Source organism: Mobula birostris, chromosome 7, assembly GCF_030028105.1.
Source record: "Mobula birostris isolate sMobBir1 chromosome 7, sMobBir1.hap1, whole genome shotgun sequence".
NCBI classification, from domain to species: domain Eukaryota; kingdom Metazoa; phylum Chordata; class Chondrichthyes; order Myliobatiformes; family Myliobatidae; genus Mobula; species Mobula birostris.
The window spans coordinates 3,393,149-3,421,037 of NC_092376.1; the positions used below are offsets into that span (position 1 = coordinate 3,393,149).

Below are 27,889 nucleotides of genomic sequence, written 5' to 3' on the forward strand. Positions count from 1 at the left end.
CCCCTCCGACATCAGATTTCTAAATGGACATTGAACCCATGAACACTAGCTCTCTATTTTTTCCTCTCATTTTGCTCTACTTATTTAATTGAATTTTAATTTAATTCAATTTATATATATTTCTTATTGTAATTTACAGTTTTTTATTATTATGTATTGCAACACACTGCTGCCACAAAAGGTACCGTGACATGTGCCAGTGATATTAAACCTGAATCTGATTCTGAACCCAGGAAGGCTTCCTCATTATTTTTCTCTTTTCGCACAACTTATTTATTTTTATACATTCCTATTGTATTCTGTAGGAACATATTTTGCTTTACACGGTTTCGCTGCCACAAAAAACACACTCCATGACATATGTGCGATAATAAATGTGATTCGATGATTGGTGATTCTGATTCTGATGGGAAGGAGATAGAAACGGAGCCAGCCAATCACATTACTGATTTAAAGATATTGTCCAATCATATCACACCCTATTAAATTACTCAGCCAATTGCACTACACCATGCACAAAAACAGCCAGTGAATCATAAATATCCAATGACGTAGAGCCTCTTAGTAGATAGATGTTGCCCAATCAGAGTGCAGGCCTCTGAAGGCCCTGGCAAATCAGCAAGTAAATTGCCAAGATTGGAGAACAACCCAACCCAACCATCAACCACCTGAGCTGCACATTTTCTGAATTATTTCCAACACACAAATTGCTGGAGTAACTCAGCAGGTCAGGCAGGATCTATGGAAAAGAACAAACAGTTGACGTTTCCGGCTGAGACCCTTCTTCAGGGTCTGGTTTGTGGAGTTACAGTTTCATTGAATTATCTTTTTCTGATAAATACCTCTGGCCGGGTTATGTATCAGAGATTCCAAGGTCCGTATGATTCCATTGTCAGATGATTGGGTTTTTTACCTCCAGCATTGTCCTGTCGGTTGAGGCTTTGTACCACCAACCACACTCGGAGTACTGTCAGAAGTTCTGAGCCCCTTATCTGAGAAAATATGTGCTGGCATTGGAGAGGGTCCAGAGAATGTTCACGGGAATAATTCCGGGAACGAAAAGGTTGATGTATGAGGAGTGTTTGATAGCTCTAGGCCTGTACCCGCTGGAGTTCAGAAGAATGATGATGTAACCTCACTGAAACAGATCGAACGTTGAAAGACCGAGGCAGAACGGATGTTTTGTATAGTGGGCGAGTCTGGGACCAGAGGACACAGCCTCAGTACACAGGAATGTCCATTTAGAACAGAGGTGAGGAGGGATTTCTTTAGCCAGCAGGTAGTGAGCCTGTGGAATTCATTGTCTCAAATGGCTGTGGAGGCCAAGCCACTGGGTATGTTTAAAGCAAAGGTTGATATGTTCTTGATTAGTCAGAGTATCAAAGATGACGGGAAGAAGGCAGTGTTGAAAGGGATAATAAATCACCCATATTGGAATGGCACAGCAGATTTGATGGCTAATTCTGTTCCTATGTCTTATGGCCTTATAGTTTCTCCCAGCTAAGATGAGAGAAGATTGTTGAAAACTGGAAACTCTTGGTCCCAGGAAAGGTTGGTGGGAGGTGAGTGTTGAGAATAACAGACTGAAGCTCCTCCACCACTGGGGAACGAGTTGAAAATTATAAAAAACTGCAGACACAGCAAGTCTGAAATTAAATCCGAAAACAATGGAAACACTCATTAGGTCAGGCAGCATCTGCAGAGGGAGAATTAGTTAACATTTTAGGCTAAAGACTCTCCTCAAATATTATCACCGTTTCTTTCTCTCCACAGATGCTACCTGACTTGTTGAGTATTCCTGGCATTTGCTGATTTTATTTCTGCTTTCCCATTGGCTGGAACCAAAACCAGTCCCGAGCCTAGGTGGGTAGACAGCCAATGGCAGGAGGTGGGAGTCAGTCTCTCTCTCTCTGTCTCTGTGTCTCTCTCTCTCAAACAACACAGCTGATGGCCCAAGTGGAAAATGGCCACCACACAACCAAACAGATCTTCAACCTTAAAGGAAAACTCTGGAAATACTCAGCAGGACAGGCAGCATCTGTAGAGAGAGAATTGACATCCCGAAATGCTAGTTTTGTTTCGCATTGGAAGGTTGAACATGAAGGCAGAGTACAGAGTCAATGACAGGATTGTTAGCAGTGTGAAGGAACGGAGGGATCTTGGGGTCCACGTCCACAGACCCCTCAAGGTTGCTGTGCAGGTTAGTAGGGTGATTGAGAAAGTGTATAGTGTGTTGTAACACACACAAAATGCTGGAAGAACTCAGCAGGTCAGGCAGCATCTATGAAGAGCTATAGAGTCAACATTTTGAGCCAAGAGGTTGACTGTTTATTCCTCTCCATAGATGCTGCCTGACCTGCTGAGTTCCTCCAGCATTTTGTGTGTGTTACTCTGGATTGCCAGCAACTGCAGGAGTTCTTGTACGTATATTGTGTTTGTCACTGGACTGAATTCAAGAGCCGTGAGGTAATATTGCAGCTCTATAAAACCCTGGTTAGACCACACTTGGAATATTGGGTTCAGTTCTGGTCGCCTCATTATAGGAAGGATGAGGAAGCTTTAGAGAGGGTGCAGAAGAGATTTACCAGGATGAAGGGATCCGGCCCAAAACGTTGACCGATCTTTTCCACGGATGCTGCCTGACCTGCTGAGTTCCTCCAGCGTGTTGTGAGTGAGACTTACCAGGAAGCTGCTTGGATTAGAGAGTATGTTTTATGAGGAGAGATTGGGTGAGCTAGGGCTTTTCTCTTTGGAGCAAAGGAGGATGAGAGATGTACAATTTGATAAGAGGCACCTGTACAGTGGACAGACAGCACTTCTTCCAGGGCAGAAATGGTGTCCTCTTACGTTCCGATGCACAGGTTAGTAGGTTAATTTGTCACCTGGTTGTAATTGGGCAACACAGATTAATAAATAACACCATAAGACACAGGAGCAGAAGTAGCCATTTGCCCATCATGGCCTATTTATTATCCCTCTCAACCCCATTTTCCTGGTTTATCCCTGTAACCTTTGATACCCCGACTAATCAAGAACCTGCCACCCTCCGCCTTAAATATACCCAATGACTTGGCCTCCACAGCCGCCTGTGGCAAAGAATTCCACAGATTCCCCACCCTCTGGCTAAATAAATGCCTTTGAACTATAGCCGGAAAGACCATGAGATCATAAGGCAGAGGAGCCAAACTGGGCCATCTGCTCCAACCGAGCCTGCTCCGCCATTCCATCCTGGTTAATTTACTATCCCTCTCAATCCCATTCTTCTACCTTCTCCCCATAACCTTTGACACTGACTAATCAAGAATCTATCAACCTCCGGCACACTGGGGAACCTGGAGGAAACCCAGGCTCCCGCGGGAAGAACGTACAAACTTCCTTACAGATGGTGCTGGAATGGAACTTCAGACTCTGGTGGCCCGAGCTGTGATCGTGTCGCACTCACCATTACTCCACTCTGACTCGCACTGTTCTGAGTTTCAACACCGTGGGCCGAAGAATCTGTTCCTGAGTAGGAGACTCCAAAACTTGGGGTGAAGAGAGGGAAAAGGGACTTCAGGGGCAATTTTTTCACACAGAGGGAAATGAGCTGTGGGGGAAGTGGTTGAAGAATTATCATTTAAGAAGCATTTGGATGGGTACATGGAGGGGTGGGTGCGGGAGATATGGACCAAACAGAGGAAATTGGGGAGGGGCACCATGGTCAGCATGGACTGGATGGGCAGAAGGGCCTGCATTGCTCTATGACTGTGAGGAGGCTGGCTTGCTGGCAGGGTGAGTGGTCCGTTGGCCAATGGAAGCTGGTGATGCCGCTGAGGACAATTCCAGCACTGTGCTCTGCTCTCCGGTGTCCCTGGCACGTATGGGAAGCAGACATCTCCCCCACCCCTCCACCAGCAATGGTGTCCATGGAAACCCACTCCCTGGAGGCTGCGTTGGCAGGTCTGCGATTGCCGCGCTTGAGGTCCGTACCGGCGGAATCACGTGTCCGCTAGGTCGCTGGAATCGACGGTCCATGCAAGTCCAGAAGTGGAAGCCTGTAGGTCAAAGACTCGTGATCTGTGAGTCCTGGGGTTGATACCCAGAGGTCGCTGAGGTCCGGAGGTAAAAGCCCAAAGGTTAAAGTCCGAAGTTGGCAAGGCGGGAGGTAGAGGCCCAAAGGTCTAATGGTCAGGGTCGGTTTGCCCACCAGCGGTTAGAGGCCCGGAGTCTACGAGTCTGAGGCTCACGGGCACCCTGGAGCCCGGACGCAATCTGTCCTGGGATTGGAAGCCTGTCAGTAAATGTGACTGGGTGGGAGGGTGGGAAAAGGGTTTGTTTCACTGTTGTTGCTGCTTGCGTTGTTCTGCTGGACATACTAGGCGTACCACGTTGGCACCAAAATGCGTGGCAATACTCTTGTGGGCTGCCCCCAGCACATCTTTAGAGGTGCGCTGGCTGTTGATGCAAACAATGCATTTCACTGGAACGTCTGGATTTACTCGTGATAAATAACCAGAATCTCATGCTGGTCCTCTCCAGAGACTAAGACCTCCTCCCCCACACCTCACCAGCTTCAGTGCTCCCCCTCACCCTGGCGTTGGTGGGGGGTGGGGCTGTGTCAGCCCTGACCCCCCCCACACTCCCCGGCATCATGTCAGCACACAGCTCCTGGCTCGTTTAGTGCGCCCCCTGTGCAGGACGGCACGCGCCGCCTCCTCAAAGACCTCCCTCACGCCCTCCCGCAACAGTGCCGAGCACTCGAGGTACTTGGCGGCCCTCATGCGTCGGGCCAGCCGGGCGCCCTGCTGGTAGGTGACGGGGGCTGCCTGCCGCTGCAGAAGCCCGTGGACGGTGTCCGAGTCCTGCCTTAGGTCCTTCTTGGTGCCCACCAGGAGGACGGGCACGTTGGGCCGGTGCTGGTGTACCTCGGAGTACCAGTCGCTCCAAACGCGCTCGAAGGACGTGGGGTCGCCGATGGAGAAGCAGATGATGAAGACATCGGTGAGGGGATAGTAGAACTGGCGGACAGAGAGCAGGTGTTCCTCCTGGGGTGCCGTGTCCCATACGTTGAGCACCACCGTCCGCTCGTTCACCGTCAGCTGGGTGCTGAAGGTGTCGAAGACGGTGGGCAGGCTGTCCCGCGGGAAGATGCGGGTTGTCAGGCAGACGATGAGGGAGGTCTTTCCCACCAGCTCACTGCCCAGTAGCATCACCTTGATGGTCACCATCTTGCCAAGCTGAAAACCTGCGGGCAACCAAGTCAAAGATTAACCGACAGCTCAGAGCCTCAGTGCCCAGCGTAACATAGAACATACAGGATCATAAGTCTCACAACGTTACGTATAAGGTCGATAGGATTGCTAAGAAGGTGAATGGTTTGTTGGCCTTCATTTGTCAGAGGATTCAGTTCAAGAGCTGCAAGGTATGTAAGAATGGAACCGCAGTAATTATGGAGGACTTTAACTTGCACATAGATCGGGTGAATCAAGTTGGTCAAGGCAGGCTTGAGGGGGACTTCATAGAGTGCATCTGTGATGGCTTTCCTGAACAGCGTGTTACTGAACCTACAAGAGAACGTGCTGTCTTAGATTTGGTCCTGTGCAATGAGCAGGTAAAGTTAGTGATCTTGTGGTTAGGGATCCTCTTGGAAAGAGGGATCACAGTATGATTGAGTTTCTCATAAAATGGAGGGTGCAATAGTTCGATTTAAAACCAGTGCATTATGCCTAAACAATGGAGACTACAATGGGATGAGGGAGGAGTTGAATAGGGTAGATTAGGAACACAGGCTATGTGGTGGGACTGTTAAGGAACAGAGGAAGACTTACAAAGAGATTTTTCACAGTGCTCAACAAAAGTATATTCCAGTTAAAAGCAAGGACAGGAAGGGTGGGGAGAGCCAGCCATGGATAACTAAGGAAATCAAGGAAGGCATCAAACTAAAAGCTCATGCGTACAAAGTCACCAAGAGTAGTGGGAAACTGGAAGATTGGGAAAACTTTAAAAATCAACAAAGAACCACTAAGCGGACAATAAAGAAAAGGACACTAGAATGTGAAAATAAACTATCACAAAATGCATAAACGGATGGTAAAAGTTTTTATAATTATATAATGGGTGGCTAGAGTGAACGTAGATCCCTTGGAGGATGAGAAGGGGAAATTGATATTGGGTAATGAGGAAATGGTCGAGGCTTTGAATGAATATTTTGTGTTGGTCTTCATGGTGGGGGACATGCCTAACACGCCAGTGAGAGATGTTATGGATGCGATGGGAGGTGAGGACCTCAATACAACATCTATCACTAAAGAGGTATTGCTGAGCAAACTTGTGGGCCTGAAGATAGACAAGTCCCCTGATCCTGATGGAACGTATCCCAGGGTACTAAAAGAAATGGCAGAAGTTATAGTGGAGGCTTTGGTGATGATTTACCAAAATTCTCTGGACTCTGAACAGGTCCTGGTGGATTGGAAGACAGCAAATGTCACACCACTGTTCAGAAAAGGATGCAGGCAAAAGGCAGGTAACTATAGTCCAGTTAGTTTAACGTCTGAGTTGGGAAAATGCTTGAAACTGAAAGAAGAAATAGCGCGGCATCTGGAAAGAAATGGATCCATCAGGCAGATGCAGCATGGATTCAGAAAGGGCAGGTCCTGTTTGACAAACTTACTGGAGTTATTTGAGGATATAATGAGCGCATTTGATAGAGGGGAACATATAGACATTGTTTACTTGGACTTCTATAAGGTGCCACATGAAAGACATCCATAAGATAAGGATGTATAAATTTGGGGTGATGTATTAGCATGGATAAAGGATTGTTTAACCAATGGAAATCAGAGTTGGGATACATGGGCGTTACTCTGGTTGGCAATCAGTGGTGAGTGATGTGCCACAGGGGTCGGTGTTGGGCCCACAACTGTTCACAATATATATTAACGATCTGGAAGAGGGGACTGAGTGTAGTGTATCTAAGTTTCTGATGATACTAAATTGAGTGAAAAAGCAAATTGTGCAGAGGATACACAATTCTGCACAATTGCAGAGAGATATAGATAGGTTAACTGAGTGGGCAAGGGTCTGGCAGATGGAGTACAATGTTGGTAAGTACAAGGTCATCCACTTTGGAATGAAAAATGGAAGATCAGATTATTATTTAAATGGTAAAAGATTGCAGCATGCTGCTGTGCAGAGGGATTTGGGAGCGCTTGTGCATGAATTACAAAAGGTTGGTTTGCAGGTACAGCAGCCTATCAAGAAGGCAAATGGAATGCTGGCCTTCATTGCTAGAGGGATTGAATTCAAGAGCAGGGAGGTTATGCTGCAACTGTACAGGGTACTGGTGAGGCCCCACCTGGAGTACTGTGTGCAGTTCTGGTCTCCTTACTTGAGGAAGGATATACTGGCTTTGGAGGCAGTGCAGAGGAGGTTCACCAGGTTGATTCCAGAGATCAGGGGTTAGACTATGAGGAGAGATTGAGTCAGCTGGGACTGTACTCACTGGAATTCAGAAGAATGAGAGGTGATCTTCCAGAAACATATAAAATTATGAAAGGGATAGATAAGATAGAGGCAGAAATATTGTTTCCACTGGTAGGTGAGACTAGAACTAGGGGTCAAAGCCTTAAGGTGATTAGAGAAAAGTATAGGGGGGATGTCAGAGGTAAGTTTTTTTTTTACAAGAGAATGATGAGTGCGTGGAAAACCCTGCTGGAGTGGTGCTAGAAGCAGATACGTTAGAGACATTTAAGAAACTCTTAGATAGGCTCGTGGATGAAAGTAAAATGGAGGCTGTGTGTGAGGAAAGGGTTAGGTTGATCTTGGAGTAGGTTAAAAGGTCAGCACGTCATTGTGGACTGAGGGGCCTGGACTGCACTGTGGTGTTTGATATTTTATATTCAGTGTTAGAGATATTATCAGAAAAAGTTCTGGGACAGACTGAATGTATACTTGGAGAGACAGGGATTTGTGGAGGGAGATCCTGTCTGAATAATTAAGTTTTTTGAAGAATTAATTGATATTCCTGCAGAGATACGGTGAAGAGCATTCTGACTGCTTGGTGTGAAGGGTCCAGGAGGCTGCAGAGGGCTGTAGGCTCAGCTAGTCCATCATGGGCACAACCCAGCCCACCATCGAGGACATCTGCAAGGAGGTGGGTTCGATCGTGAAGGACCCTTCAGTGTCCAGGACATGGCCTCGTTGAGCACACACTCAATGATTCAGGAACAGCTTCCTCCCCTCTGCCATGAGATTTCCGAATGGATGGTGAACCCGTGAACACCAGCCCACACCTTTATTGTGCAGGATTCAGTTACTTTGTGACTTTCCATATTTCTCTCTGCTGCATTACGGAAGCACAGCGGTGCGCACGAAGCTATTGCAGCTCGGGGTGCAGAGTTCAAAGTTTAATTCCGGTGTCCCCTGTAAGGAGTTTGTATGTGGGATTCCTCCAGGTACCCCGGTTTCCTCCCACAGTCCAAAGGCGTACCGGTTAGTAGGTTAATTGGTCATTGCAAACTGTCCTGTGATGAGGCCAGGGTTGAATTGGGGTTGCTGGGCGGAGTGACTGAAAGGGCCGCGAGAGCCTATTCCACACTGTACAGTATCTTTAAATGAAATAAAACAGCAAATTTCAGGTCATATAACGTAAAACAGTGAGAATAAACCTGGTGCTGATTCTGATGAGGAATGCTTCATACAGACTTCAGCAAGGCCTCCGGTATTGAGGACTGGCTCCAAAGATTCGAGCCTGTGTAATACAGCGTCGGCTGGCAAACTGGACCGAAACCTGGCCTGATGATGAGGGTGACTCTGGTCTGTAGCCAGTGGTGTGCCACAAGGATTGGCGCCGGCTTAGAATAGGTTAAAAATCATGCGCTGGGCACGTGGCCAAGTGGTTAAGGCGTTCGTCTAGTGATCTGAAGGTTGCTAGTTCGAGCCTCAGCTGTGGCAGTTGTTTGTGCCCTTGAGCAAGGCACTTAATCACACATTGCTCTAGTCTGTGCGAGGAGTGGTGCCCCACACAGACTTCCAATCTGCGCCTTGTAAGGCATGAAAATGCCCGATGCAGGTCTCTCATGGTCTGAGTCGACGTCCCCCGCCCCCCATGGGCTGAATGGCTATATTGTGCTGTACAGTCTGATGTTCTATGTTCTAGCTGATAAGAAGGAGACACTGAACGATTACACAAGTCCTCTGTTTCCACCTTCACAGAAGAGAACACAAGGAACTTGCCAGAAAGGCTGGGGTGACAAGTTTCTGGCAAAAACAAGGAACTGAGAAAATTTATATCAGCAAGGATATGATGGGGGTGACAGCTGAGAAATTCCAGGGAGAGATCACCCACATTCCAGAGTGTCTGTACTCTGGATCATGTGTATACCAGATCACCTGTATCCCAGATCACCTGTACTCCAGATCACCTGTACTCCAGATCACCTATATCCCAGAGTCCCTGTACTCCAGATCACCTGTATCCCAGAGCACATGTACTCCCGATCACCTGTATCCCAGAGTCCCTGTACTCCAGATCACCTGTATCCCAGAGCACATGTACTCCCGATCACCTGTATCCCAGAGTCTCTGTACTCCAGATCACCTGTATCCCAGAGTCTCTGTACTCCAGATCACCTGTATCCCAGAGCACATGTACTCCCGATCACCTGTATCCCAGAGTCTCTGTACTCCAGATCACCTGTATCCCAGAGTCTCTGTACTCCAGATCACCTGTATCCCAGAGTCTCTGTACTCCAGATCACCTGTATCCCAGAGTATCTGTACTCTGGATCATGTGTATACCAGAGTATCTGTATCCTAGAGTCCCTGTACTCCGGATCACCTGTATCCCAGAGTCCCTGTACTCCAGATCACCTGTATTCCAGAGTACCTGTACTCTGGATCACTTGTATTCCGGAGCACTGGGAGAGGAACTGTGGGAATAGTGGGTCATCAGTCCTCAGCTTCTAGATTTCTACAGATTATGGAATTGGTCCCGTAAACTGGAGGGGTTTGAGAGGGAGGAACAGAGACTGAAGATTTACATGCTCACTCATAAACACACAGACACTGCATACACACACGGTTCACACTTACACACACATACAGACATCTCAAATACATGCAACTCACACTCACATGCACAGATACACACACATCTCTTGCGCATGCACACACGCACACACACACACACATACCTCACACCCTCTCTCATGCATACTTTGCACACACACACATAAACCTCACACTCTTTCTCATGCACACCTTACACACATACACATACCTCTCTCTCTCTCACACACACACAGTGGTTTTGTTGTCAGTATAATTTTAAACCTGAATAGTGAAGTAGAATTGGACCGGTATTTGTAACCTGCCCCCATCCTAATTCACAGAAAGTGGACGTGACAGCTCTTCACCCAGCCTTCCCGTACATGGGTCAAGTCCTCAGTTCCCTCAACATGGTAACTTGGGTAGATGCTGGTCTTTACAGATCAGGAGGTGGGAGGTGATGTTACAAACTGCTGGATGGACAACATTCTCTCCATGCTCCCAGAAGCACAGGACCTGCTGCCCCATTCACAAAAGCATCTTTTCTTGCTTTAGCGTAGCTGCTCAGCAACTAAGCCGTCACTGGCTCCCATCACCCACCACTCACAGGGCAGTCGTTAAAGTTGACCCATCCATTCCGAGTGGGTCCCAGACAAGAGGAGGAGAGGGCGACAGGAAGGTCAGGGCCTAACAGCACCAGTGATCTGGGTTCAATTCCCACCACTGTTTGTATGCTTCTCCTGTGACCACGTGACGTTCCTCCCACATTCCAAAGATGTGCCGGTTGGTAAGTGTTAACAAGTTGTGACAGGCTATGTTGGTGCAGGAAGGATGGCGACACTTGTGGGCTACCGCCAGCACAGCCTCAGATTGTGTCCGTCATTGACACAAATGACATATTTCACTGTATGTTTCCATGTACATAAATGTGACAAATAAAGCGAATCTACAGTATATCCCGATATGGCCTGACACCCTGTAGTCCAGTAAACCCCGATATGGCCTTACACCAGATAGTCCAGTAAAACCCGACATAGCCTTACACCAGATAGTCCAGTAAAACCCGACATGGCCTTACACCAGATAGTCCAGTAAAACCCGACATGGCCTTACACCATACAGTCCAGTAAACCCCGATATGGTTTTAATCCATACAGTCCAGTAAACCCCGAGATGGCCTCACACCATGAAGTCTGCCTGCTTTGCACTTCCTCTGTAACTGGTACGCTTTATTCTGCATTCTCTTGTTATTTCTTTTGCTCTACCTCAGTGCACTGTGTAATCGGTCATTAAGGACCCCCATTAACCCAGGACAGGCCCTTTTCTCATTGCTACCATAAAGGAGGAGGTACAGGAGCCTGAAGACACACATTCAATGGTTCAGGAACAGCTTCTTGCCCTCTGTCAACAGATTCTGAATGGACATTGAACCCACGAACAATACCTCACTATTTTCCCCTCTCTTTTTGCACTACTAACCTATTCTAATTTATTTTTAATATATAGTTCTTATTGTAATGTTATAGTTTTTATTATTATGTATTGCATTGTACTGTTGTCATAAAGCAACAAATTTCATAACATCTGCCAGTGATGTTAAAGCTGATTCTGACTGTGAAAATGAATTGATCTGTATGGAGAGTTTTTCACTGGATCTCAGTATGTATAAGATCAAAGGGTCATAAGACACAGGAGCAGAATTAGGCCATTTGGCCCATCAAGTCTGCTCCAACATTTCATCATGACTGATCCATTTTTCATCTCAGCCCCAATCTCCTGCCTTCTCCCCGTATCCCTTCATACCCTGACCAATCAAGAAGCTATCAACCTCTGCCTTAAATATACATAAAGACTTTGCCTCCACAGCTGCCTGAGGCAATAAATTCCACAGATTCACACTCTCTGGCTAATAAAATTTCTCCTCATCTCTGTTCTAAAAGGACGCCCCTTTTTTTTCTGAGGCTGTGTCCTCTGGTATTAGATTCTCCCACCACAGGAAACATCGCAGCGGCCACTCCGGTGGTGATGTCTGTTATTTGTCAAGTAGGGTGCCGTGCACAATCCTGATTTGACGCAGACAGACGTGAGAGCACGGAGGAACATCTGATGAAACTTCTGAAATGCCTGCTTCGCTGCTGCTGCTACTGTGTGGTCCAGAATCTCCGAAGGGGAAGGCCCCAAGTCCTTGGCTTTGCTTGTTGCTTGGCGGTCGGGGCAGGATCGAAGTGCTTGGCAGACAATGGTGCTCGGAGAGGCTGTGTCGGGGGGCTGGTTGGAGGCTCGAAGTTTTCGGACGGACTCAGAATCCGCTGCGGTCAGGCTTTTCCAATGATGCTGCATCGGCAAGTTGGTGGCACTTGGAGGTTCATGGCAGGGAGAGTTCCTCCCTTCTGCCGCCTGCGTGAGATGATGAGGCTATCGGGACTTTGAGACTTTTTTTTACCATTACCATGGTCTACTCTTTATCAAATAATGGTATTGCTTTGCACTGTTGTAACTATATGTTATAATTACGTGGTTTTGTCAGTTTTAGTCTTGGTTTGTCCTGTGTTTTCTTGTGATCTCATTCTGGAGGAATGTTGTATCATTTTTTAATGCATGCATTTCTAAATAACAATAAACGAGGACTGAGTGTCCTCATAATCTAATCTAATCTAATCCTCTCCACATCCACTCTGTCAAGGCCTTTCACCATTCGATAGGTTTCAATTAGGTCATCCCTCATTCTTCTGAATTCCAGTGAATACAGGCCCAGAGCCGTCAAATGCTCTTCTTATGACAAACCATTCAATCCTAGAATCATTTTTGCGAACCTCCTTTGAACCCTCTCCAGTTTCAGCACATCCTTTGTAAGATAAGGGGCCCAAAACTGCTCACAGTATACCAGGTGAGGCCTCACCAGTGATTTATAAAGTCTCAACATTACATTCTCACTTTCATATTCTAGTCCTCTTGAAATGAATGCTAACATCACAATTGCCTTCCTCACCACCAACTCATCTTTCAAATGAGCCTTTAGGGAATCCTGCACAAGGACCCCCAAGTCCCTTTGCACCTCAGATTTTAGTATTTTCTCTCCATTTAGAAATTAGTCAACTCTTTCAATTCTTCTACCAAACTGCATGACCATACACTTGCCAACACTGTATTCTATCTGCCATTTCTTTGCCCATTCTGTCAATCGGTCTAAGTCCTTCTGTAGCCTGTTTAATCAAAACTACCTGTCCCTTCACCCATCTCCATATTGTCTGCAAACTTTGCAACAAAACCATCAATTTTATTATCCAAATAATTGACATATGACATAAAAAGAATTGCTCCCAACACAAACCCCTGTGGAACACCACTAGTCGTTGGCAGCCAGCCAGAAAGGGCTCACTTTATTCCCACTCTTTGCCTCCTGCCAATCAGCCACTGGTTTATCCATGCTAGAATCTTTTCTGTAATACCATGGACTCATTGCTTGTTAAGTAGCCTCATGTGTGGCACCTTGTCAAAGCCTTCTGAAAATCCAAGTACACAATACAAACCATTTCTCCTTTGACTATCTTGCTTGTTATTTCTTCAAAGAATTGTCAGGCAAGATTCTCTCTTCAGGACACCATGCTGACTACGGCTTATTTTATCATGTGCCTCCAAGTGCCCCAAAACCACATCCTGAAGAATTGACTCCAACGTCTTCCCAACCACTGAGGTCAGACTAACTGGCCTAAAATTTCCTTTCATCCGCCTCTCTTCCTTCTTGAAGAGTGGAGTGATATTTACAATTTTCCAGTTTTCCAGAACCATTCCAAAAGCTAGTCATTCTTGAAATATCTGTACCAATGTGCTGGGACCGCAGCTATTTACAATATACATTAATGATTTAGATGAAGGGATTAAAAGTAACATTAGCAAGTTTGCAGATGGCACAAAGCTGGGTGGCAATGCGAAATGTGAGGAGGATGTTATGAGAATGCAGGGTGACTTGGACAGGCTGGGTGAGTGGGCAGATGCATGGCAGATGCAGTTTAATGTGGATAAATGTGAGGTTATCCACTTTAGTGGCAAGAACAGGAAGGCAGATTACTATCTGAATGGTGTCAAGTTAGGAAAAGGGGAAGTTTAAGGGGAAGGGGAACTAGGTGTCCTTGTTCATCAGTCACTGAAAGTAAGTGTGCAGGTACAGCAGGCAGTGAAGAAAGCTAATGACATGTTAGCCTTCATAACAAGGGGAGTTGAGTATAGGAGCAAAGAGGTCCTTCTGCAGTTGTACAAGGCCTTGGTGAGACCACACCTGGAGAATTGTGTGCAGTTTTGGTCTCCAAATTTGAGGAAGGACATTCTTGCTATTGAGGGAGTGCAGCGTAGGTTCACAAGGTTAATTCCCGGGATGGCGGGGCTGTCATGTTGAAAGATTGGAGCGATTGGGCTTGTATACACTGGAATTTAGAAGGATGAAAGGGGATCTGATTGAAACATATAAGATTATTAAGGGATTGGACACGCTAGAGGCAGGAAACATGTTCCCGATGTTGGGGGAGTTCAGAACCAGAGACCACGGTTTAAGAAAAAGGGGTAGGCCATTTAGAACGGAGTTGAGGAAAATCTTTTTCACCCAGAGAGTGGTGGATATGTGGAATGCTCTGCCCCAGAAGACAGTGGAGGCCAGTTCTCTGGATGCTTTCAAGAAAGAGTTAGATAGAGCTCGTAAAGATAGTGGAGTCAAGGGATATGGGGAGAAGACAGGAACAGGGTACTGATTATGGATGATCAGCCATGATCACAGTGAATGGTGGTGCTGGCTCGAAGGACCGAATGGCCTACTCCTGTACCTATTGTCTATTGTCTATAATGTCTCCACATTCTCTTCAGCCACCTCTCACAACCCTGGGGTGCACACCATCCGGTCCAGGTGATTTATCTACTTTCAGACCTTTCTGTTTCCCAAGAACCTTCTCACCATACTGTGAGTGCCTTCCACAGTGAAGACTGATGCAAAATACTTATTTCAGTTTGTTCACCATTTCCTTGTCCCCCATTACTACCTCTCCAGCATCATTTTCCAGCGGTCCGATATCCACTCTCACCTCTCTTTTACACCTTATGTATCTGAAGAAACTTTTGGTATCCTCTTTAATATTATTGGCTAACTTATTTTCGTATTCTATCTTTACCTTCTTAATCACAAACAAGAGAAAATCTGCAGATGCTGGAAATCCAAGCAACATATTCAAAATAAGATGATGAGAGGCATTGATCGTGTGGATAGTCAGTGGATTTTTCCCCAGGGTGGAAATGGCTAGCACAAGAGGGCACAGTTTTAAAGTGCTTGGAAGTAGGTAGGGAGATTTCAGGGGTAATTTTTTTTATGCAGAGAGTGATGAGTGCGTGGAATGGGCTGCCGGCGATGGTGGTGGAGGTGGATACAATAGGGTCTTTTAAGAGACTCTTGGACAGGTACAGGGAGCTTAGAAAAATACAGGGCTATGGGTTTCCCTAGGTAATTTCTCAGGTTAGGACATGTTTGGCACAGCTTTGTGGGCTGAAGGGCCTGTATTGTGCTGTAGGTTTTCTATGTTTCTATGTTTCTAAAAGGCTGGAGGAACTCAGCAGGCCAGGCAGCAACTATGGAAAAAAAATACAATCGACGTTTTGGGCCGTGACCCTTTGGCAGGACTGGAGAAAAACAGGATGAGTAGATTTAAGAGGTGGGAGGGGGAGAGAGAAACACAAGGTGACAGGTGAAACTGGGAAGGGGAGGGATGAAGTAAAGAGCTGGAAAGTTGATTGGTGAAAGAGATACAGGGCTGGAGAAGGGGGAGTCTTGTAGGACAGGATGGAAGGCCATAGAAGAAAGAAAAGGGGGGAGGAGCACCAGAGGGAGCTAATGAACAGGCAAGCTGAGAGAGGGAAAAGGCGATGGGAAATGGTGAAGAGGGGTCAAGGGGCCATTACCGGAAGTTTGAGAAATCGATGTTCATGCCATCAGGTTGGAGGCTACCCAGATGGAATATAAGGTGCTGTTCCTCCAACCTGAGTGTGGCTTCATCTTTACAGCAGAGGAGGCTATGGATTGACATATCGGAATGGGAATGGGAGGTGGAGTTAAAATGGGTGGCCACCAGAAGGAGTGGGATATCCCAGTGGCCACCGATTTTAATTCCACTTCCCATTCCCATTCCAATCTGTCAATCCATTCTCCAACCTGTATCTCTTTCACCAATCTACTTCCCAGCTCTTTACTTCATCCTCATGGTTTTTTTGTTGGGCACGTGGCCAAGTGGTTAAGGCATTCGTCTAGTTACCTCAAGGTTGCTAGTTCGAGCCTCAGCTGTGGCAGTGTGTTTGTGCCCTTGAGCAAGGTATTTAATCACACATTGCTCTAGTGTCTGTGCGAGGAGTGGCGCCCCACACAGACTTCCAATCTGCGCCTTGTAAGGCATGAAAATGCCAGACGCAGGCCTCTCATGGTCTGAGTCAACATTCCCTCCCCACCTCTGGTTTCACCTATCACCTTGTGTTTCTCTCTCCCATCCCTCACCTTTTAAATCTACTCTTCATCTTTTTGTTCTCCAGTCCTGCCAAAAGGTCTTGGCCTGAAATGTTGACTGTACTGTTTCCCATAGATGCTGCCTAGCCTGCTGAGTTCCTCCAGCATTTTATGTGTCTTTACCTTCTTAATGGCTTTTTGCTTCCCTTCTGTTGGTTTTAAAAAGCTTTCAATCCTCTAACTTCCCACTAATTTTTGCTCTATTATATGCCCCCTCTTTGGCTCTTAAGATGGCTTTGACTTCTCTTGTTAGCCATGGTTGTGACATCTTGCCTTTAGAATACTTGTTCCTCTTTGGGATGTATATATCCTGCCATACGAATTGTTTCCAGAAATTCCAGCTATTGCTGCTCTGCCATTATCCCTGCCAGTGTTCTTTTCCAAACAATTCTGGCCAGCTCCTCTCCCGTGCCTCCATTAATTCCCTTTACTCCACAGTAATACTAAGGAATCTGACTTCCACTCTTCTTTCTCAAATTTCATAGTGAATTCAATCATATTATGATTACTTACTCCAAAGGGTTCTTTTACCTTAAGCTCTTACCTTAATCAATTTCGGCTCATGGGCAACACCCAATCGAGAATAGCTGATCCCCTAGTGGACTCAGCCATGAGCTACTCTAAACAGCCAACTCGTAGGCAATCTCTTGGAATCCAGCACCAACCTGATTTTTGCAATCTACCTGCATATTGAAGTCACCATGACTATTGTAACATTGTCCTTTTGACATCCATTTCTATCTCCCATTGTAATTTGTAGAGCACATCCTTACTACTATATGGGGGTCTGTATACAACTCCCATCAGGGTCTTTCTACCCTTGTAGTGTCTTAGCTCTATTCACAATGATTCAACACCTTCTGATTCTATGTTGTGATTTGATTTCACTTTTTACCAATCGAGCAATGCCGCCCCCCTGCCTGTCCTTTTGATACAATGGACATTAAGCTCCCAGCTATAATCTTCTTTCATATGTATGGCAATAATAAACCAATTTACCAGTAATTAAAGCTGACTGATCTCTCTTTCTTTCGAATTCTGGAGTATGGAATTAACACTGGATTTCATAACTCCGTGCATGACCAGGAGGTTGGAATTAGCAGAGGGAGTTGGGAGCGTGGGGAAGGGGAGGAAGAGGGTAGGGAGGAGCCGATGATCGCACAGGATGTGGGATAGGGCTGAGGGGCTGAGTGGTCAACTCCTGACCCTATTTCCTTCAGGGAGAAGCAAGGGACAAAAATGTTTAAAAGGAGGGTTACAGTATAGGGGGGTGGTGTGGAATGTCAGAGGTAGGTTTGTTGCTCAGAGAGTGATGGGTGTGTGGAATGCCCTGTCAGGCAAATACATTAGAGACATTTGACAGGCTCGTAGATAATAGAAAAATTGAGTGTTACATAGGAGGGAAGGGTTAAATTGATCTTAGAATAAGTTAAAAGGGCAGCACAACATTGTGAGCCGAAAGCCTGCACTGTACTCTACTGTTTGCAGTTTCCTCTAGTTTCAGACCTCCCCACCCTGGGGAAAAGACTGTGACCTTAAGTGAAGTACTGTTGAATGCCCTATGCTCTGTATCCTAAACACAAGTGTGAGATCTTTGAATGGAAAGCAAAATGCAACAGGTGATGGAAACATGCAGTAAAAACCCAGCAAGTCAAGCAGCATCTGTGGAGGGAGGAGCAGAAAATGGTACTTCTGAGTCCCTCTCAACAGATGGTGTCCGACCTGCTGTGTGTTTCCAAGGGGAAGTGCTCTGAACTGTGGCTGGGTACAGGGAGAGTCCCGGCGAGGCTGAGAGGAATGAAACAGAGCAATAGGAACAAGAGGCAGGTAAGGTCCAGAGACGCCAGGCTTGCAGAGGTAGGACTGAGAGACAGTGGAATCAGGAGGGGAGGGAAGAGGATTGGGTGACCTTGGCAGAGATGGGAAGAGTGAGGGGACTGGGGGGCTGGAGAGGGAAGGAGCGTTGGGTGGGCAACATTAGGAACATCAACATGTGACATACCCTGTCAATTCCTCCCTCCAAACTGCCTCTGCTTCAGGTCAGTCACTGTCTCAACTTGAACACAGCATGATCCCACAAACACCAATTCGGTAATCTCTACCACTGATACTAACTCCAGAACATTGGGAAAACTTTTGGTATAACTCCCGTCCCACAGTGTGACCCTCCCTCAGTACCACCCCTCCCACAGTGTGACCCTCCCTCAGTACCAACCCTCCCCCAGTGTGACCCTCCCTCAGTACCGCCCCTCCCACAGTGTGACCCTCCCTCAGTATCACCCCTCCCACAGTGTGACTCTCACTCAGTACCGCCCCCCCCACAGTGTGACCCTCCCTCGGTATCACCCCTCCCACAGAGTGACCCTCCCACAGTGTGACCCTCCCTCAGTACCACCACTCCCACAGTGTGACCCTCCCTCAGTACCACCCCTCCCACAGTGTGACCCTCCCTCAGTACCGCCCGTCCCACAGTGTGACCCTCCCTCAGTACCACCCCTCCCACAGTGTGACCCTCCCTCAGTACCACCCCTCCCACAGTGTGACCCTCCCTCAGTACCGCCCCTCCCACAGTGTGACCCTCCCTCAGTATCACCCCTCCCACAGTGTGACTCTCACTCAGTACCGCCCCCCCCCACAGTGTGACCCTCCCTCGGTATCACCCCTCCCACAGAGTGACCCTCCCACAGTGTGACCCTCCCTCAGTACCACCACTCCCACAGTGTGACCCTCCCTCAGTACCACCCCCACACAGTGTGACCCTCCCTCAGTATCACCCCTCCCACAGTGTGACCCTCCCTCAGTTCCACCCCCCCACAGTGTGACCCTCCCTCAGTACCACCCCTCCCACAGTGTGACCCTCCCTCAGTACCGCCCCTCCCACAGTGTGACCCTCCCTCAGTATCGCCCCCTCCCACAGTGTGACTCTCCCTCAGTACCACCCCTCCCACAGTGTGACTCTCCCTCAGTATCACCCCCCCCACAGTGTGACCCTCCCTCAGTACCGCCCCTCCCACAGTGTGACCCTCCCTCAGTATCACCCCTCCCACAGTGTGACTCTCACTCAGTACCACCCCTCCCACAGTGTGACTCTCCCTCAGTATCACCCCCCCCACAGTGTGACCCTCCCTCAGTACTGCCCCTCCCACAGTGTGACCCTCCCTCAGTATCGCCCCTCCCACAGTGTGACCCTCCCTCGGTATCACCCTCCCACAGTGTGACTCTCCCTCAGTATCACCCCCCCCACAGTGTGACCCTCCCTCAGTATCACCCCTCCCACAGTGTGACTCTCACTCAGTACCACCCCCCCCCACAGTGTGACCCTCCCTTCGGTATCACCCTCCCACAGTGTGACTCTCACTCAGTACCACCCCCCCACAGTGTGACCCTCCCTCAGTACCACCCCTCCCACAGTGTGACCCTCCCTCAGTACCACCCCCCCCACAGTGTGACCCTCCCTCGGTATCACCCCCCCACAGTGTGACCCTCCCTCAGTATCACCCCCCCACAGTGTGACCCTCCCTCAGTACCGCCCCTCCCACGGTGTGACCCTCCTTCAGTATCGCCCCTCCCACAGTGTGACCCTCCCTCAGTACCATCCCTCCCACAGTGTGACTCTCCCTCAGTACCACCCCTCCCATAGTGTGACCCTCCCTCAGTACCACCCCTCCCACAGTGTGAATAGTTGTTGGGGAACATGGAGGTGAGGGTGGGAGTGGTGTGGGTGGTGTTTCTGATGGGTGAGGGTGAGGATGGGGGTGGTGTGGGTGAAGGTGAGGGTTGTGTGGGTGGAGTTTCTGATGGGTCTGTGTCTGCAGTTTAGGCAGATGTTCCACACCCTCCCCTCCCCTCCCCATCCCAGGGCCCCACCAGGAAAGCCCCTGAGCAGACTGGTCAGCATGGTCACGGGCAATGGACGATAGACACAGGAACAGATCTGGGCCATTCAGCCCATCGAGTCTGTCTGCAATCCATCAATTATACTTCTCAACCCCATTCTCCTGCCTTTTCCCTGTAACCTTCGACGACCTTGACTAATCAAGAATCTATTAACCTCCACTTTAAATATACCCAATGACTTGGCCTCCACAATCATCTGTGGCAATGAATTCCACAGATTCACCACCATCTGGCTAAAGAAATCCCTCCCCATCCCTGTTCTAAGTGGACGTCCCTCTATTCTGAGGTTGTGTCTTCTGATCTTAACTCCCCCACTATAGGAAACATCCTCTCCACATCCACTCTATCTGTGTCCTCTGGTCCTAGACTCCCCCACTATAGGAAACATCCTCTCCACATCCACTCTATCCGTGTCCTCTGGTCCTAGACTCCCCACTATAGGAAACATCCTCTCCACATCCACTCTATCTGTGTCCTCTGGTCCTGGACTCCCCACTATAGGAAACATCCTCTCCACATCCACTCTATCTAGGCCTTTCAATTTTCATCAGATTTCAATATGATCCCCCCCTCATTCTTCTAAGCTCCAGTGAGTACAGGCCCAGAGCCATCAAACACTGCTTATACGTTAACCAGAATAAACCTTATGAACCTCCTCTGGACCCTCTCCAATGCTCGCACATGCTTTCTGAGATAAGTGTGCAAAACTACTCACAATACTCCAAGTGTAGTCTGACCAGTGCCTTAAAAAGCCTCAACATTACATCTCTCCTTTTACATTCTAGTTCTCTTGAAATGAATACTAACATTGCGTTTGCCTTCCTTACCATCAACTCATCCTGCAAGGTAAGCTTTTGGAAACCATGCATGAGGACTCCCGAGTCTGTGTCAGTGGCCGGTTGGAGAGCGGGCACCAATGGAGAGAGTCCACACACAGGGTGGGCCCATGTCATCCGATCGGAGCCGCTCTCTCCTCACTGACGCCAATGTAAAAGCACAGAGAGCTGCCGCACCTCGTGCAGCAGGCTGACAGAATTCCTGGGCTAATTTTGGACCCAATTTGACTGCTGACCTTTCCCATGCCTGTCAAGTTCCAGATTCGAGCTGAGAATCAGTGGCTACAAGGCAGTGAGGAGAGCAGCAGTGATTGGGAAGAGAGGAGGGGAGAGGGGCAGGGATTGGGAAGAGAGGAGGGGAGAGGGGCAGGGATTGGGAAGAGAGGAGGGGAGAGGGGCAGGGATTGGGAAGAGAGGAGGGGAGAGCGGCAGTGATTGGGAAGAGAGGAGGGGAGAGGGGCAGGGATTGGGAAGAGAGGAGGGGAGAGGGGCAGGGTTTGGGAAGAGAGGAGGGGAGAGGGGCAGGGATTGGGAAGAGAGGAGGGGAGAGGGGCAGGGTTTGGGAAGAGAGGAGGGGAGAGGGGCAGGGTTTGGGAAGAGAGGAGGGGAGAGCGGCAGTGATTGGGAAGAGAGGGAGGGGAGGGAAGAGGTGAGGTGAGGAGCTCCCTCTTCCCCAGCTCCCCCACAAGCCAGGCTGAGTCTCCGATTCCATTTCCAAGACCGGGCCTGAGTAGAACCATAAGACCATAAGATTTAGGAGCAGAGGTAGGCCATTGGGCCCATCAAGTCTGCTCCGCCATTCAATCATGGGCTGATCCACTTCATCCAGTCATCCCCATTCCCCTGCCTTCTCCCCATACCCTTTGATGCCCCGGCTAATCATGAACCTGTCTATCTCTGCCTTAAATACACCCAATGACTTGGCCTCCATAGCCGCTCATGGCAACAAATTCCACAGATTTACCATCCTCTGACTAAAATAATTTCTCTGCATCTCTGTTCTAAATGGACGTCCTTCAATCCCTAAAGTCATGCCCTCTTGTTCTAGAATCCCCTACCAAGGAACACTGGAGATGGATAAGAGGACAGGGTCACAAAGGTGAAAACCAACCTTGGATAAAAGAGATGAAATATCATCCTGAGGCAAAGGCCGCAAACAAATCAAATCTCCCTCTCGTCCCATGCGTTAGTGTTTGCTGGGGTCATGAATCATTGGGGAAATCCAGAGAACTCTCACTCAGAGGTCATGGGTTCCAACTGGACACCTGACACTTAGCATGTAATATTGCAAAACATCCCTGCTATGGGGGGGTGGTACTGAGGGAGCGTCACTGTGGGAGGGGCGGTACTGAGGGAGGGGCAGTACTGAGGAAGAGTCACACTGTGGAGGGGTGGTACTGAGGGAGCGTCACACTGTGGGGGGGTGGTACTGAGGGAGAGTCACACTGTGGGGGGGGTGGTACTGAGGGAGGGTCACACTGTGGGAGGGTCACACTGTGGGGGGGTGGTACTGAGGGAGAGTCACACTTTGGGAAGGGTGGTACGGAGGGAGGGTCACACTGTGGGAGGGGTGGTACTGAGGGAGGGGTGGTACTGAGTGAGGGTCACACTCTGGGAGGGGTGGTACTGAGGGAGAGTCACACTGTGGGGGGGGTGGTACTGAGGGAGGGTCACACTGTGGGAGGGGCGGTACTGAGGGAGGGTCACACTGTGGGAGGGGTGATATTCCAAATGAAGAATTAAGTCAAGGGTACTGTAAGCATAAAGAATTACCCCCACCCCTCCGTCAGTGCTGGAAGTTGAAGAATTCTCCCTCGGGTGGGGGTGCAATTCCTGGCAGTGGGGGTGTCATGGCCCTGATAGTGAGCAATCGTGAGATACCTGTTGTCTGTGGGATGTTGTTGTGAACCCACCAGCCCCAACTTCTTCCATGTTGTAACCGGGACGGATACCCTATGTACACGTCCTGAGCCTGTATTCGGGGGCAGTGGGTTCCTGCTTCCCCATCACCCATGGGTACAGAAACAGGTACTGCGGCCTCTTTTTATACCCCACCACACAGGCCTCCTCCCCCTCCCCCTCTCTGTCCTCCCTCCTCTCCACTTAAACTGCCCTTTGCTGCTCCCCTCTCTCCATACACCCCCATTCTCATCCCCCCCTCATACTCCCTCCCTCATCGTCTAAACTCCCTTGCCCTCCCTGCACAGAACAAACACCTTCTTGGAGAATTCATCAGTGCCGGTTGACGTGACGACTTACAGAGGGGTTAAATCGTGCCTCACCTGAGCAGAGAGCTGTAGGCAGTCGTGCCCGAGGTGATCACGGTGATTGGCGGCAGCGTCTGAGCAGAGGCACCTGCTTCCCAGACATCCTGATGAACACTGGGACCCCGGTGGTGATCAGACAGCACCAGCTGAGATCTGGCTGCATGCTGCCCGCAGATTACAGGCAGTGGGAGGGGCAATATTTTAAATTCTCTGGCACTTCCCTCCCCCTCGGACTGGGTCTGGCACTTCTTACTTGCTTAAAATACCTTCTCACAACAAGTCACACTCGAGCTGAGATGCTGTGGGAACTTACTGACTCTTCCCGGTGTGTGCTAAATTCTTTATTTTAATGTATATTTTTTGCACTTTGTCAGCTTAATTGCTAAAACCTTACAACGATTCCGACATGATTCGTCTCCAGTCAAAAAATGCAGGATTAAGATCGAGTGGACAGGCAGAGACGTTTCTCAGGGTGGAAATGGCTAATACAAGGGGGCATAAATTTAAGGTGATTGGAGAAAGTATAGGAGATGTCAGAGGGAGTTTTTTTTACACACAGAGTGGTGGTAGTCGCAGATAAATTAAGGACATTTAAGAGACTCTACACAGGGATGATAGAAAAATAAAGGGTGGTGTATGATTGAATGACAATAAATGAATTTGGACATTGAAGAAGTGTCTGGATGACCACTTGAACCTGCCGGGCCGGGAAGGACGGAAATGGGATTAGTGTAGATGAGTATTTGAAGGTCAGCACGAACAATGTGGGCCCAAAAGCCTGTTTGCTATCACCAAAATCTCAGCCTCCCCGTTCTCCTGCCTGCCCCGCCACTCAATGGACCTTCCATTTGGTCACCATCATCATCATGTGCCCTGTTGTATGACACGGGTAACCCATCCCTCCTCCATGACCACGACTGTTCTCAGCAACCCATCTCTCCTCCATGACCACCACTGTTCTCAGCAACCCATCTCTCCTCCATGACCGCGACTGTTCTCAGCAACCCATTCCGCCTCCGTGACCATAACTGTTCTCAGCAACCCATCTCTCCATGACCACGACTGTTCTCAGCAACCCATCTCTCCTCCATGACCACGACTGTTCTCAGCAACCCATCCCTCCTCCATGACCACCACTGTTCTCAGCAACCCATCTCTCCATGACGACTGTTCTCAGCAACCCATCTCTCCTCCATGACCACGACTGTTCTCAGCAACCCATCTCTCCTCCATGACCACGACTGTTCTCAGCAACCCATCTCTCCTCCATGACCACCACTGTTCTCAGCAACCCATCCCTCCTCCATGACCACCACTGTTCTCAGCAACTCATCCCTCCTCCATGACCACCACTGTTCTCAGCAACCCATCTCTCCTCCATGACCACGACTGTTCTCAGCAACCCATCTCTCCATGACCACGACTGTTCTCAACAACCCATCCCTCCTCCATGACCACGACTGTTCTCAGCAACCCATCTCTCCTCCATGACCACCACTGTTCTCAGCAACCCATCTCTCCCTCGTGACCACGACTGTTCTCAGCAACCCATCTCTCCTCCATGACCACTACTGTTCTCAGCAACCCATCCCTCCTCCATGACCACCACTGTTCTCAGCAACCCATCCCTCCTCCATGACCACGACTGTTCTCAGCAACCCATCCCTCCTCCATGACCACGACTGTTCTCAACAACCCATCTCTCCTCCATGACCACGACTGTTCGCAGCAACCCATCCCTCCTCCATGACCACGACTGTTCTCAGCAACCCATCTCTCCCTCGTGACCACGACTGTTCTCAGCAACCCATCTCTCCTCCATGACCACTACTGTTCTCAGCAACCCATCCCTCCTCCATGACCACGACTGTTCTCAGCAACTCATCCCTCCTCCATGACCACGACTGTTCTCAACAACCCATCCCCCCTCCATGACCACCACTGTTCTCAGCAACCCATCCCTCCTCCATGACCACGACTGTTCTCAACAACCCATCCCTCCTCCAGGACCACCACTGTTCTCAGCAACCCATCTCTCCTCCATGACCACGACTGTTCTCAGCAACCCATCCCTCCTCCATGACCACCACTGTTCTCAACAACCCATCCCTCCTCCATGACCATGACTGTTCTCAGCAACCCATCTCTCCTCCATGACCACCACTGTTCTCAGCAACCCATCTCTCCCTCGTGACCACGACTGTTCTCAGCAACCCATCTCTCCTCCATGACCACTACTGTTCTCAGCAACCCATCCCTCCTCCATGACCACGACTGTTCTCAGCAACCCATCCCTCCTCCATGACCACGACTGTTCTCAACAACCCATCCCCCCTCCATGACCACCACTGTTCTCAGCAACCCATCCCTCCTCCATGACCACGACTGTTCTCAACAACCCATCCCTCCTCCAGGACCACCACTGTTCTCAGCAACCCATCTCTCCTCCATGACCACGACTGTTCTCAGCAACCCATCCCTCCTCCATGACCACCACTGTTCTCAACAACCCATCCCTCCTCCATGACCATGACTGTTCTCAGCAACCCATCTCTCCTCCATGACCACCACTGTTCTCAGCAACCCATCTCTCCCTCGTGACCACGACTGTTCTCAGCAACTCATCCCTCCTCCATGACCACGACTGTTCTCAGCAACCCATCCCTCCTCCATGACCACGACTGTTCTCAGCAACCCATCCCTCCTCCATGACCACGACTGTTCTCAGCAACCCATCTCTCCTCCATGACCACGACTGTTCTCAGCAACCCATCTCTCCTACATGACCACGACTGTTCTCAGCAACCCATCTCTCCTCCATGACCACGACTGTTCTCAGCAACCCATCTCTCCTGCATGACCACGACTGTTCTCAACAACCCATCTCTCCTCCATGACCACGACTGTTCTCAGCAACCCATCTCTCCTCCATGACCACCACTGTTCTCAGCAACCCATCCCTCCTCCATGACCACGACTGTTCTCAGCAACTCATTCCTCCTCCATGACCACGACTGTTATCAGCAAATTTTTCCTCAGAAGCAGTTTTTGCCATTGTCTTCTTCTGGGCAGTGTCTTTACACTATGGCTGACTCAGCTATTATCAATACTCTTCAGGGATTGTCTGTCTGGTGTCAGTGGTCACATAACCAGGACTTGTGTTCTGCACCGGCTGCTCATACGACCATCCACCACCTGCTCCCATGGCTTCACTTGACCCTGGTCAGGGGGCTAAGCAGGTGCTACACCTTGTCCAATGGTGACCTGCAGGCTAGAAGAGGGAAGGAGCATCTCACACCTCCTTTGGTAGAGACATATCTCCACCCCACCACTGAAACAATTCTCATAAACACAGACATCAAACAGCACAGCACTGTACAAACAGGCACATTCTGCTCCTCTGTCTTATGGTCTTATGAAAGGGGGGCGGAGGTTGTGTTATTTATTCATAGCTCTTCCGACAGTGTAGCACCCCTTCATTGCTACCCTAACTTATCGAAACAAACTTCTACAGATGTAGTGTTGACAGTATCCTGGCTAGTTGTATCTCGGTCTGTACGGCAATTCCAATGTACAGGAATGTAAAAAGCTGTAGAAAATATTGGACTCAGCCCAATACGTCACGGACACATCCCTTCCCATCGGGAATATCCACAGAACTTAGTCCATCCGGACACATCCCTCCCCATCGGGAATATCCACCGGACTCAGTCCAAATCATCACGGACACATCCCTCCCCAACACCTGCTATATCTGAAACCATAAGACCATACGATGTAGGAGCAGAATCAGGCCATTTGGCCCATCGTCTTCTCTGCCATTTCAACATGGCTGATCCAGTTCCCTCTCAGCCTCAATCTCCTGCCATCTCCCTTCATGTCCTAACTAATGAAAACTCTATCAACTTCTGCCTTAAATATACCCAGTGCCTTGATGTCCACAGCCATCTGTAGCGATGAATTCCACAGATTCATCACCCTCGGACTAAAGAAATTCCTACTCATCTCCATTCTAAAAGGACGCCCCTCTATTCTGAGGCTGTGTTCTCTGGCCTTAGACTCTCCCACCACAGGAAACATCTGAGGCCTTTCAACATTTGATAGGATTTAATGAGGTCATCTCTCATTCTTCTGAACTCCAGTGAGTAGAGGCCCAGAGCAATCAAATGCCCCTCATATGACAAGCCTTTCAATCGCAGAATCATTTTTGTGAAACCCCTTTGAACCCTCACCAATTTCAGCACATCCTTTCTAAGACAAGGGACTCAAACCTGCTCACAATACTCCAAGTGAAGTCTCACCAGTGCTTTATAAAGCCTCAACATTACATC

General features: G+C 48.8%; 1 protein-coding gene across 2 annotated transcripts in view; it reads right to left on the reverse strand.

The window, feature by feature from the left end:
- Window positions 1–246: 246 nt before the first annotated feature.
- LOC140199954 (rho-related GTP-binding protein RhoG-like) overlaps window positions 247–27,889 on the reverse strand; it is a 31,399-nt gene continuing 3,756 nt past the window's right edge. The window contains exons 1-2 of one of the 2 annotated variants that reach the window (XM_072262464.1): window positions 23,574–23,660; window positions 247–5,224 (exon numbers count right to left, since the gene is read on the reverse strand). In XM_072262464.1, the coding sequence (XP_072118565.1) occupies window positions 4,629–5,207 (579 nt within the window). In that variant the 5' untranslated portion in view covers window positions 5,208–5,224; window positions 23,574–23,660 and the 3' untranslated portion in view covers window positions 247–4,628. Of the gene's footprint in view, window positions 5,225–23,573; window positions 23,661–27,889 lie in introns of those variants that run through there. The other variant, XM_072262465.1, reaches the window with a different exon arrangement.